The sequence below is a fragment of the Centropristis striata genome, chromosome 18, assembly GCF_030273125.1.
Source record: "Centropristis striata isolate RG_2023a ecotype Rhode Island chromosome 18, C.striata_1.0, whole genome shotgun sequence".
In the NCBI taxonomy this organism is placed as follows: domain Eukaryota; kingdom Metazoa; phylum Chordata; class Actinopteri; order Perciformes; family Serranidae; genus Centropristis; species Centropristis striata.
In genome coordinates, this window is record NC_081534.1 from 7,441,699 (window position 1) to 7,456,000 (window position 14,302).

Below are 14,302 nucleotides of genomic sequence, written 5' to 3' on the forward strand. Positions count from 1 at the left end.
ATATATATATATATATATATATATATGTGTGTGTGTGTAGAATATCTGTATATTTTCTGTACTTTTATTTTTTATGATTTCTTTTTACATATTTTTTACTTAAAATGTATAGTTTTACTGTTAGTAATTTTAGTAAAATGATGCATAGTTTTTATTTTATTTTATTTTTTTTACACAGAATTCACTGTAATTTAACATTCAAGATCATTAAGCAATTGAATAATACTGTAAAACAATCTAAAAAAATGTCTCATTATATTAATTTACAGATTTCAACTTCAATTTTATGGATAATGTTTGTAAAAAAGAAAAAAGAAAAAGCAATTTATCTTTTCATGGCATTTGCACTTAACGTAATGCAGTGTAGTATAAACCTGAAAATGACCATAATATGTCCCCTTTAGACGTCTGACTGCTCCTTTCTCTTGTAGCCTGACAAGTTGTACTCAAACACACTCACTATGTGTCTGACAACATGGATCTTGGTCACACACACACACTCACACACACACACACACACACACATACAACAGACAAACAGGAGAGAAAACACCTGGGGGATGCTGTGAACTCTGAAAAAGCAACCCACTCGTTTCCACTCATCAGGAGAGTTTCCTTTGTAATATGAGTCCTGTTTTATGTTCTGCTAAGCTGCTGAATGAGAGGATTTGGACGTGTGCACTTGTGATGTGGCTCTCACCTCGCCAGATGCAGGGGAAAGATGGACTCTCTCTCACTCACACTCACACACACACACACACACACACACACACACACACACACACACACACTCACACACGCGCGCGCACACACACACACACACGGCAGTACGAAGAAGCAAAAGCAGCGAACGCAAATTTCAGCCCTGAGCCACCTGCTGTTGCCATGGAGAGTTGCCACATTGCGTTGCCACGGCAATAACATATTTTTCCTGCGCTAACAGCCTGTCTGTTTTCCCTACCACCCCACCCCCGCCCATCTCATCCCCCCTCTCTCTACCCCTCTCTCCCTTTTCTCACTCTTTCTTTCTGTCTCGTGTCCATCCTGCACTCTCTCTCACTCTCTCTCTCTCTCTCTCTCTCTCTCTCTCTCACTCTCTCTCTCTCTCAACAAATGGCTTCACAGTGCGACATCACCTGCCTTATACTACATGTGTTGCCATGGCGGCGTTCCCGTTGCCAAGGCAACCCTGTGCATTTAATGTAGTGGGCGAGGGGCTAAACTCGTGGCAGACGCTCGTTCTGCAACCCCCCTCTCCATCCCTCCTCCCACCCCAGCATCTCCCCTCATCTTTCTTTCTCCAAGGGAGGGTGGGAGAGAAAGAAAGAGAGGGAGAAACTCCTCCCCAACCCCCTTGAGACACCCTTCCCTCCTTCCATCCATTCTATCCTCCCCTCCTCCTCCTCCTCCTCTCATCCAGATGCTGATGGGGTGTGAAGGAATGCACCACGGAGCTGACCTCCTACCCAGCATGCTCTCTCTCTCCCTCTCTCTCTCTCTCCCTCCCTTTCTCTCTCTCTCTTTTTCTCCCCCTGCATATGTTAGACACATCTACACATTTAGAAAATGCATGCAAAGGATAGATCCCCCCCCTGCACTTAACTGCTCTGACTTACACACACACACACACACACACACACACACACACATATGCAGATACAATCACACACGCGGACACACACGCTGAAGTAAAACCTGCAGGTGGGGGTCGACTGGAGCGGCGTGAGTTATTATGGTCCGTGAAAAACCAGGAGGTGTGAGCGACAAAGAGTAGAGGACAAAGAAGCATCATGGCTCTCCCTCCCTTCTTTCTCTCTGTCTTTTCTCCCTCTCTTCACTCTCTCTCTCTCTCTCTCTCTCTCTCTCTCTTCATATATCTTCTCATTCTCTTCGTTCATCCTCCACTTGTGACTTGTGTAGAACTGCTTGAGACAGTCCTTGACCTTAACGTAATAGACACGCTGTGCAACCATTCACCGTCATTACACTTCATAACATAATATTCTTGAGAGTGAGTGCTCTTGAAAGAGATATTGTGTAATATTGATTGGACCTGCTGCATTTCAAGATGCATAGAAAGGAAACTGTGAATCTTCCATATTCTAACACAGAATATAAATTGGATTCACAGCTTTTGTTTTATTATTCTACAGACTAGATTCATTCCAGAAGTCCCTTCTAATCCAAACCTAAAGACTGACTTGTATGTGTCTTACTTTATATTGCGAATTCTGAATTTGATGAATTCTGTCTTACACAACGTCCCAACTTTTTCTGGAATTTGGGTGGTATGTGATTACTTTTTCCTATTAAAATGTGTAAAAAGCAATTCCCTTAATAACTTTCTTTTTCCAGGGCTTTCAGCCACATCACATGGTATTCATTATTGGATGGGGTTTCCATTTTGAAAAAAAGGTTTTGAATCCAATAATACCATCTACATGATTGAACTATGATGAAGACTGTTATCCCCTCTTCACCAATTTAGCTCTGGTTCTCAAAACCTGTTCTGTTGAGTTTCTGGGACAGTGATGCTATCTCGTGTTTCTACCAGTTTTAAGAGGATCCACTGTAATCAAGATTGAATGCTTTTATCCTTCTGTAAGGTTGTGATACTATACTATATATGGGTAGAAAGTGCTGTTTCAGTCATTCCCTGGCTGCAATGATGGTGCAGAAACACTGACAGATCAGACTGGAGGGACAAGGGCTTAAAGAGACAGGCACCAAAACAGGTATATTCAGACAGGTAGTCTGAGAAAAATATTGTATTTTTTGAACATTAATGGATGTAAACATGTTCTACAGTGTAAAAAAAAAAGTAAAAAAAGAACTGTAAACACTGTTTAACCACCTTATGTTATTTTACTGATAATATCTTCGAAAATATGGATAATATACTGTAAATACCTGCATTTAAAATATACCTGTAGATTTTTTTTTTACTTTAATATGACAGAAAGTGTTTGGCATTTTTTGCTTTTTTCATGATTTCTTTTTAAAACAAAAAAAGTAACATTGAATTCCCACAGCAAGAATAAAGAAAGTTGCCTTAATTTTAGATTTAGTTAGCAATATGATGTGTATTTATTTATTTTACAGTGTAGTATAAACCCACAATACTAGTATAAACCTTAAAATGAGCATAATATGTCCCCTTTAAAGTTTTAAAAATTTAAATTTAAAATATATCTTGTTTGTTGTTTCACCTATAACTTAAATGAAATTATTTGGGATATCTCATGAATAACCTTCTACACATTAAAATTCAGCCTGACGGGCATGATATCTTTGTAAACTGTGGGCTGTGGATCCAGCAGCTCTACTGTATGAAGCTGGAGAGGTTAAAGGACCATACAAGTGGTGTTCATGTCTTAGCCCATTAGAAACAAATTGTGCATAGTGTACATGCTGTGCGTGTGCTTTACGTCACTGCTGGCCAATTTCTACAGCACGCCATAAATTCTTAAATTGATTTCCATTTGACTTTCCAGGCAGCCGCTGCTTTCCATTAATTTAAGGATGATATTAAAAAGCCGGCTCGCGGAGACTTGAAATATGTTTGTTATTCCATCGTAGACAACATTTAGAAGCATTTACAGTGTGTTGAGTCAAAGAAGTTACAATAAACTGGAAACCTCCCACTGTGTGCAACTGTTTGACTGGATTTAGGGAAACTTTGATGTACATTTTAACCTATTTCATAGATCAAACCATTAAAAAAAATTGAATTTTAAGATTGAGTGAAAATATTTGTTAGTTGCAGCCCTACTATAGACCATAACTGCTGGGAAGTACACACTGTACATGCACAAATACACAGAAAGCGTGCTCTTCAGGTGCTGCATCACGAGGGACCGTCTCACCAAGAAATGGACTCTCCTCACTTACTCTCTCATTTCCCACTGTGTGTCACAATGCAAATGAACAACCTCCCCCTCTCTCCCCCTCCTCCCCTCCTCACACTCCAACTTCTCCTCACAACCCCCCGCCTCCCCTTCCTCCTCATGTTCCGAATCCGGCCTCCAATTTGTTCCACTTCCCCATACCTCATTGTTCAAAATGACACTTTTACATTTTATGGTGAACCAATTATTCTGTCTTACACAGTCCGCTGGCTCTGCAAGCCAACCTGCCCGGATCAACTGGGGAGCGGGGTGGGGTGGCGAGGGTGGTGGGGTAATGCGGGAGGGAGAGAGACCGAGAAGGAGAAAGAGAGGAGGTGGAAGGAAGGGAAAAAAAGACGACTAATGGTAGCTCTCGCTGACATATCCACAGGGATGGGCAGAAGAGCCGGAAACTGAGAGGTGAGCAGAGGGAGAGGATGGAGGGGAGAGGAGAGGTCAGGGGAGGAGAGGAGAGGACCAGAATGTGGGGAAACAACACAGGTGAAGAGGTGTGCGTAGGCCACGGAGGGAAGAATGAAGTGAGCGTAGACAAAGGGGGATTTAATTGAATGACAAAGTGGTGGAGAAGGAGTGAAAAGAGTGGAGAGAGAGAAGGAATAAATCACAGCAGGGATAAATAAAGAAGACGGAGCACTGGGTGCCCCACTAGTTGTAATGTATGCCTGAGGATGAGCAAGGAGGGGGGCATTAAAAGAGGAGACAAGAGAGCGAGAGGAGCGGAACGGAGGAGTGTTAGGAGCCTGAGGAAAAGGCAAAATAGGGGGATGGACAGGATATGCTGGGGAGAGGGCGAGGGAGGGAACAAGTGAACATGTGGAGAGAAAGAAATAGAGAGAGAGAGGAAGAAAAAAGGCAAGCAGCGCTTTTACCTGTGATGTGCCTGAGGGGGAAGGAGATAGGAGGAGGGATGGAAGTGTTGCTGCATGAAAACAGCGTGCAAACAGATTTAAGGAAAAGATGGGGCGGGTCAGCTATATAACGCCTGGGGCCAGGTGGGTGGAGAGAGAACAACAGATGGAGAGAGAGAGAGAGAGAGAGAGAGAGAGAGAGAGAGAGAGAGAGAGAGAGAGAGAGAGAGAGGTGGAGGAGTTTATATGTTTTATGCTTGATATGCCTCAGGCCTGCAACTAGCCATTATTGTTTTTTTAATTTATGTATCGATTAATTTTTGATTAAGACAAGACAGTACAGGTACTGGTCAATTTTCAGATTTTGATCTGTAGAACACGTCCTCCGTCAGCCTAGAAGAAGGAAAATATAATTTGGGTGTTTAATTTTCTACATTTTGTTTATTTGAGTCAGTAGATTTATTCTAAATTCACCCCAAAAAATAGCCTCATTTGCATATTAAAACATTCAGAAAACTTGGTTATACAATATATTATGTAAATAAATCAACTGGTGGAAGTTTAATGGTGATATCTATTAGTTCAAATGATATATATATATATATATATATATATATATATATTTAAAGGCTGTTTTTTAAAAAGTAGTTTTTATCCTACTCTGAGCCAGAAATCTCAACTTCAGTAGCAATTACATAAACCAAACTTTCCAGTTTAATGCTTATCTATATTGTGAAGGTTTTTACCGATGGTTTTTACATCTCTAGCGGGATTTTTTCAACATTTTATTTCAAAATACATGGAGAAAAAATTTTTTGTGGTTGATTTACTGAGATGACAAAATAAAACAAGAATTTTTAACCAGATTTTATTCAATGTTCAGATTTCTATTCTGGGAAATTATGCAAATAAGTACATATTTGATAAGATAAATGCCTCATTTTCATAATATCAGAAAACATGTTAAACAAAAACAAAACCTGTCTTAACAGAAGCAATCACCTGGCAAAGTTTGATTACATCTGATAGTAAAAATGCCCAGTTCAAGAGAAACACTAATACTAACTCTTCAATCAATCAGCTGAAGCATCTTACCTGTGGTGAAATGTCTGAGGCAGGGTGGGTGGGGAAGTGGAGGGGGTGGCCAGCCCAGGCGAGTAGGGATGATACGGCGTCTTCTTCAGCGCCTGGATCAAGTTGTGCCTATACTCCGGATCTATGGACCACAGGGAGCCTTTGCCTATGCTCTGAAAGAAAGAAGGAAGATGAGAGAGCTGTTATTGGAAGTGCTGCCGGGCCCCTCAAAGCACATCACAAACACAGCGCAGCACACTGATGTGAGCCAACAAGTCCAAAGCCCAAACACAAGCTCAAAGTCCAGCCCCCTGTGCAGGATTCTTATTTACCGAACCACCTGTACACACAGCGATGATTCCCGTATTCCCAAAGAAAGATAACACTCGGAGGAATTAATACATCCTTTATGCCACCTCGCTCAATATTTTCCAATCCTCTGCCTCTCCGCGGAAAAAAAATAAAATCTGGAGGCATTTTTCTGATTAAGACACAGGGAAACTCTTTAACTTTTTCCACTCCAGAGGCGATGATGGTGTGTATTTTTAGATCAAAGCAGCTTCCCCCTCACCTAATGAAGCTGTCGGCTCCCAATCTGAGTGAAACAAGCCTATAGATTATAGAGGAAAGGGAGGGATTTCAGACAGGCCCGCGATGAAAATACATTCCCTGTCTCTATCTCGCACCATGCTTTCATCTGCCTTGTCATCTGAACGTGGCAAAATCTGGAGTTTGTGTACGGCGGAGAGACAGGCAGGAGGCGGGGGAGAGAGAGAGCAAAGTAAATATAAAATTAAAGGCGTCCTGCCTCGTGTTCGACTCACTTTGTAGTGCTCTGTGATATGATGCAGGTACAGGCTACAGGGTGGGGAGATGTCATGACTGCAGGCTTCTGATTCCTGCAAATACTGCAAGGAATCTATTAAGAGGGAAATGTCAGATATGCCAGAGCCGAGCGTGTGAGCATTAATTGGAGACAGATTCTAAAACCTGAGGAGCGTTTTGTATTGAAGTGGATGAGAAATCACCTTATAGCTTCCCCCGCGTCAATAGATCAGTCACCAAAATGAGAAAAACACTCAGTTATCTCTAGTGGTGTCTTGATACAGAGTTAATTTTTGTTACATCAGCCCAGGTTGAGAGATATGTCACGTTTTTGCCACATTTTGAAAATACAACAGCAGTGTTTTTTTTGCAGAAACAATATCCCTCTTCCTTTGGATAATCCACCCGTCTCACTGTGAAATGTTTTCTTTGGAACTACTTTCTACCTAAAACACTGTCCCATGAAAGAGTGACGGAGGACACTATTTCTGGTAAGACATTTCACTGTTTTTCTGGGAAATTATGAAGGGATTCATGAGAAAATAGAGCCAAATTGCAACAATAAATATTGCTTTGTTCAAGGAAATATTTTTTCTATGAAAGAGGATTGGGGCAAGTAGGAGAAATAAATTACTTCAATATGTAGTTCAAGATTTTAAAAAAAGTAAAAATGACGAAAATTAAGTTAAAATGTCGAGAATAAAGTTGTAATACGATTTCGAGATTATTCACAGATTGGTTGTTCCCGTGTCAATAAGTCATCAGAGGAGCATTGTTTCAAAAAACAGCACGTCGATACAAACAGTTAGGTATTACTAAGACTATTGTTTTGGGAAAACCAGCTTTTATGTGAATTTTTTTGACATATATTAGTAGAAAGTTGACTCTACTCTCGTAATTTCTACTTTTTTCTCCACATTGTATTTAGACTTTTTCTCACCATTCGACTTATTTCTCCAAGTGTTTAATTCATTTTTTCCCCTCCTCTTCCTTCTTTCCTCTTCCTATTCCTTCTGTGACCACTCCGATTTATTTTACTGTCTTTTAGTATTCCTCAAACTTCTAAGAATGTGCAAAAGAGTCGACTAAGTGAAGAAAAGTTTTGCAATTAAAGGGAAGAACACACTTGACACATTTATCAAACAGCTGATTCCTTCTTAGAGCAAGGTTGAAGAGCAACATTTAAAGACACACTATGCAGGAATTGTCGCTTAGTGTTTGTAAACAAAAAGTTTGAAATTTGCTCCTCCTCCTCAGCTCATCAAAAGTGAAAGCAAACCCAAGCAGCTTTGCAAAATTGCCTGGTAAGTTTAGAAACATACTCATTGTGCGCTGTTGTTGTAGCCCATATATGGCGCGCAGCAAAATACATGATATTGCAGCAGTGGGAAAAAAAGTTGAACATGTTTGACTTTCTGTTACCGATTTTGGTAAAACTACATTTTTAAAACATCATTTCAGTCTTTTCTTTTTTCGTCAACAATAAATGAAGTTGATATAATCAATTGATACAGTCGATAAGTGTTCCACTTTTCATCTCGTCTTAGTCGTGGAAAAAAGGTTGTTGACAAACATATAAAGTCATAGATTGTGTTAACGAAATTAACATCAACCCATTGTTCATCATCAAAAGAATTCTTTATATTTTCTCAGTGTTATCTTATTCTGCAAAAGCCTGTTAATGTGACTTGAGTTCATTTTCTGTGAAATCTTTAATATGCCCAGCAGCAAGTAACACACACCATAAACAAGAATCTATACTCTCTGATATTTAAATACAGATGAAAGGAATGTTTGCAGCCCGAAGGAATTAAAAAAAGACGTAACATTTTATCAAATGTGCATTAAATGATAACACCTTACAGGAAAGCAGCAGCTTCTAACAGTGGCTCATGACTCAGAAGGTGTCTGAACTGCAGATATACAGCTCTGTTAAAGTTTTGGTTTTTAGTCAGTAGAAATAAGATATATACATTTTATTCTTGGGTTTATGAGTGAGATGTTTTTATTTTACCTTTCACCTAAGTTTAAACTTGAAATCAAACATGAAAGTCCTTTGTTATGGTCATATCACAAACAATAGTAGAGGAGGTGACACCGATACCAACCTGTGCATGTTAACATGAAACCACCTGGAATATTCTGTTATAAGACCATTACTGTCAGTGCAACTGCAAAAGACAAGCAGGAGCATGAACATGTGATGTGCTGCAGTGAAAATCCTGCTGTGCGCTTCACAATCCGAAATGAACCCTCACATTCATAAATAATATCGAACTACTTTTTTGTTTTTATAAATTCCACTTCCATTGGTTCTCTACTATAACATTAAGGTTAATTATTTATAGTTGAATATTAACCAATCTTAGATATTACAAAATAAATTAAAATAAATACATAAATAGTGTGAGCTGCTACATACAATAATACTGTGTCATGATCATGCAGAGTCAATGTGGATTAGAGCCTGGAAGATATATGTTGACCAATATTATCTGCTGATATTAGCCTATCAAAGGGAAATAAGTATCTATTGGTATAAGTGTATATGTTTTCCAATATGTGCAGACATAAAAAAATGATTTACACGATATAGAATGCAGAGAATTAGGCCAAATAGGATTTAGAAATTATGTTAGCATTTTTTTAAAATTTATATAAACTTTGTTTAGGTTTTTAGCAATTGCCTGACACTGAACATACAGTGCTGATTTTTATTCAGCTTTTCATTTTATTTTAATTCTTTATTTTCTCAGTTATCATTCTAGAATTGGTTGAGAATGTAATACACTTTGTGTATTATGTCTAACAATTTTAAATATTCTTCTATAAAGTGTAAAAAAAAAGCAGCTTTCTGAGTATCTTTGCGGAGTAATAATGGTGCACAATCAGTTCACAATCCACATAGAAAAGGAACATTTTTATTCCAGCTCAATAATTCACTAAATCAGCTGCCATATTAGCTACTGGTGAAGGTTTCCCCTAAAATCACTATCGGTCTGAAAAATCCAGCATCGATCAGGCTCTGCTGTGGATGCCCTGTGTCTCTTGCGTGTCTGATCCCAGGATGTCCAGTGAATCAGTCAAAATCTGTGCTCTCCACTCACCACTACACCATCTGACCTTGTAAGAATGCATGAAGCTATTAGGATGTGTGTGCACTGTTGATTTGTCTCCCCCCCGTCTGGATCTTTGCATTAGTATGTGAGCTGTGTTGAACATGGGCCATATGTGCCATGTTTTGCTGAGTGTGTGTGTGTGTGAAGAAGAGGTGAGTGTGTGTATGGCAAGTTCCCTAGGGAGTGTGATATTACCCAGCGTGGTCTGCTCCTGGGAGTGCTTCTATTACTGCCAGCAACGCCTCTCCTGGAGAGCATGATATTACACACACATACACTCGCTCCCACAGAGGTGACCCCCACTGGGCCAAATTTCCCCTTGCACCTCCAGCCCGCCAGCCGTTTTTGTATATAAATATATATATATATGTGTGTGTGTGTGTGTGTATGTGTCTACTGTCTGCCGCTTGCCAGCCGATTAAATCAATGCTCTCCACAGAATCTCTGTCTGCCGGGGCTCAGGCTTCTGCCAACCAGCCAGCCAATCAAAAGGCTCAATCTGTAGACCCCCCCTGGTCGATAGGCCAATCACAGGGCGCAGCTCACAGGAAGGGTCTGTCACCTGGGTTATAGCGGTCGCCTTGGCAACAGGCATCATCTGGACTTGGAAGCGAGAGGCGGTGAAATGGACTTTTTTCTGACAAAGTTGAGAAAAAGGCAGTCTCGGAATTGATTATCAAAAAATAGTATTTGAGGTCAGAGATTGGTTTCAAGTTTTCACAAGGGTTCAACTTTGATACAGTGTATGATATTGATTTTATATAAAGGACGCTTCCCCTCACAAAGGTGCATCTTGCAGAGTAAAAGCGATAGGACTGTGGTTTTGACTTTTACCTGAAACTCTGTTCTCCATTTCATCCTCTGATCCCATCTGCTCTCACTCCTCTGATACGAGCGCTACTTTCTGGATGACGTGTTTATTTGTGTTGCATCTGTGTGCTGGAAAATAGTCACATCGCTGTAGTGTTTGCAGCTAAAGAGCAGGATTACACAACAAATAATCCACAACTCGAAACCCCTACTTTAAGAAATATCTCACCCAGTATAAATCTGACTCCGCATTACACTTTAAATTGCAACTTTAAGCAATATTACACTTAAAAAACAGTTTTAATTATATGTATCTGTGTCACCACACCAGTTTGTAGTAGTGGTGATTAAGGAAGCGGCAGTCTGTGTTATAAAACGGCACAACACTGAGCCATGCACAGGTACTTTCATGATGGAGAAAACATACAGTGCATACTGTTTTCTTGGCCTGGACACGTCAGAGTGTGAGTAAAAGACAAAAGGGGAAGAAAGAGGAGAGAGAGAGAGAGAGAGAGAGAGAGAGAGTGTGAGTGTGTGTGAGAGAGAGATGATTGTGTGTTGCCAACATCTGTTTCCTGTGTTATATAAGCTGTGGGGGCTGGTCTCCCTTGGAAATGGGAGATATTAAAAAGTCCTGCTGCCACTGACCCCGCCAGTAACATTATACTACTGCTACTGCATTCCTATCTGCACTATTACATTTTCTCATATACATTCATCTGACACACACACATCACTGTATGTCATGACCTTAAACACACCAGACAGTTCATTTTAGATGACTAGATTGACAAAAATACACAGAAGATAACACTAAGGCGCTGATCGTGCTGAACCATACCTATTTACTCTAAATGTTACCAGTTCTTACTCACATACTTTAATAGGCTGAGGGAACAGTTTTGGGAAATGGCCTCATCCACTTTTTTCCCGAGAGTTAGATGAGGATACCACTGTCTGTCTGTAAGCTAAATATGAAGCTAATGCCAGTTAGCTTAGCTTAGCATAAAGGGGAAACAGCTAACCTGTCTCTGTCCAAAGGTGACAAAATCAGTTCGTCTAAAATGTACTAATTAACACTTTGGCTTTATTTGTTTAATGCGTACCAAACAAGGTAGCTAAAATGTGGCAGAGTGCAGACCTCTGCCAAGGCTAATGGTGCATTCATGAAATCCTCTGAACGTCTCACTTCCTGAATTGGGAAGTTTTTTGTTTTTTCCCCCCAATTTATGTTTATTTGTCTTATATAGTTAGCTAAAATGATAGGTGCTTCCAGTATTTGTGTGACAACAAAGAAAAATTGATCAGGTGAGCCTTGAAATATGGTCGGGAAACACAGTTTTTTTAATTGTTCCAACACCACATGAATGCAGCACTAATGCCCTTGAATAACGTATAAATTCATCAACATTGTGATTTGAAAGCTCTCTGAAATGGAACTTCCTTGGCTCATGCTACACCCTTCCACAAAGTTGCATGAAAATTAGGCCAGTAGTCTTTCTGTTATCCTGCTGACAAACAGACAAACTGCACTGACACATAACCTCCTTGGCGGAGGTAAAAATAATACATTGTGGTTTTATGTTCGTTTATTCTTTTCTTTAAACAAATAAATGTTGTAGTTTTTATACTTTACAGCAAAAAAACTACAACATACTAAATTAAGCTGATCTAATCTAAGATAAAACAAGCTAAACGCTCAGGGGGGGAAAAAGCAAATAGGGGCACATTTATTAAGAAATGTTGAACTCCTCCTACAAGGTTGACAAAATCTCATAAAAAAAAATAAAAAAAATCAACGCTACGATCAAGTATTGCTTGTGATATTTAATTCCTCACCTTCATTGGTTTCCAATACCCATTCAAATCAATCACATCAATGAGCCATATTGTTGCAGTGACTAATATGCTGCTTTACTACAATGAACACGGCCACAGTAGTTTACTTTCCATAGTCACTCACACATATACATTATGTTGCTGGAAATACTTATTAGAGCACCAAATGTGCATTCATCCACAGCTGAAAATAGTCCCCATACATGCACTATTTCCCCCTGTTTGAGTAATGCTTGCTAAAAACTACAGCTGTTTTAGCTTTATATTTTTAACCTCTTTTATTTATTTTTAAAGATTTACATCTTCCGTAGAAACCAATGAGCCTAGTGCCATAGACAGCGTAGGGAAGACAGAAAGTATTAAGAGATGAATGCATTGTTGATTTTGGTCTTCATGGTATTTGATGGAAATAAAAGAAAATATCTCTGCAATCAAGCAGACTTTATTATAACAGCTTGTAAAGTCTACCAGCCATATACCTCCCACCACTGCAACTACAGCTTTAAATATTTTTATCATAATTAACAATGGCATTCATACACTGTAGAGACCCATTTAAACTGTTCATATCGGCTATTCTGAGAGAAGAAAGAGTAAATTTTGTTTTCAAGTAGATTAAATAAGATGCACAGAGAGCACAGAGCTGCCAGTATCTGTGCAGAGAAACATGCACGGCATCAGTGTAAGAGGCTTTGATGTCCAGTTCATTTTCATGTTCAATATGACTTAACCTATACTACCAATTTAAAGCATTACCGCTGCATATAATTTCATGATGGGCATCTACATTTGGAGTAAAAGCATCAGCTCCGGTTGTGTTTAAGCCGTATTAACCCACTGTGATACACAGATCCATCATTACTTACTGTATATACATATAAATATACAGATAATAGAGGATTAATACTATAGAAGATGTACAGCTTGGACCAGATACATGGCTCAATACCAATTAAGATATTCAGTACAGTAGAACAGAAACAATATGAGGTCTGTTGTTCAGAATTGAAGCTGAAGCGTGACTTTAATACGCACTCAGAGAGACGAGAATTACAGCAGAGGATGCGAATGTTCTAACAGAGACAACACAGAGCTTTTGAAGAGGAAAGAGGGAGAAAGTGGGGAAAGAAGAAGAAGAAGAGTGGGGGTATTTCTTCTGATAAAAGTTGCTTGATACAGGCTGTTTCTTGTTCTTGTTGAGGCCACTTGACAGAAACAAAGAGACAACGGGACAAAGAGGCCCTGTTGTGTGTGAAAGCTACATGTTGGTTTTTGACAACAGGGTATTTTTGTCAAGACATAGAGAAATGGAGCGGGGTAATATGTGGAAATTTCTTCTACAGGTGTTATGAATTGACTTTCCTTCCAAGAGGACCAAACTTTTTTCCCATGTGGTTCTAATTTAAGCTCAAGTTTGCCCCAGTTTGTGTTTCTCCTGTCTGAATATCCTGCATTGGCTATTACAATGAATCAAAATGCAGATGTAAGTCTGTGTTTGCATCAAAGATAAATACAGGGCGAACCTTCAAAAACTCCAGGTCATTTGCCAACACTGAAAACTGTATCGTGCCGTTTATTCCATCAATCCGTGCCTGGAATTTAACAAGAAATGCAAAAGTCTGATTACATGAGAGCCACAAACTGGACCTAGTCCAATGTATGCAACTCCCCAAACACCTATAATATGTTTAGCAATTAATTTCAGTGACGTCCTTTGGGTTTGTGTCCTTGCTGAGCTCGTCATGGTGGCATAATTTTCACATCCGTGCAAGTTCTCCGCGGACACTACAGAGTTCCAGTCTTACAGATGTTTAAATTACTTCCCTGAGGCTACAGTAAACAAATGGTATGTGACAAAAAGGCTTGTCCTCACACTCAT

General features: G+C 39.5%; 1 protein-coding gene across 1 annotated transcript in view; it reads right to left on the reverse strand.

The window, feature by feature from the left end:
* ches1 (checkpoint suppressor 1) overlaps window positions 1–14,302 on the reverse strand; it is a 71,954-nt gene that overhangs the window by 17,418 nt on the left and 40,234 nt on the right. Inside the window, exon 3 of the mRNA XM_059355955.1 lies at window positions 5,852–6,003. Within this exon, the coding sequence (XP_059211938.1) occupies window positions 5,852–6,003 (152 nt within the window). The remainder of the gene's footprint in view (window positions 1–5,851; window positions 6,004–14,302) is intronic.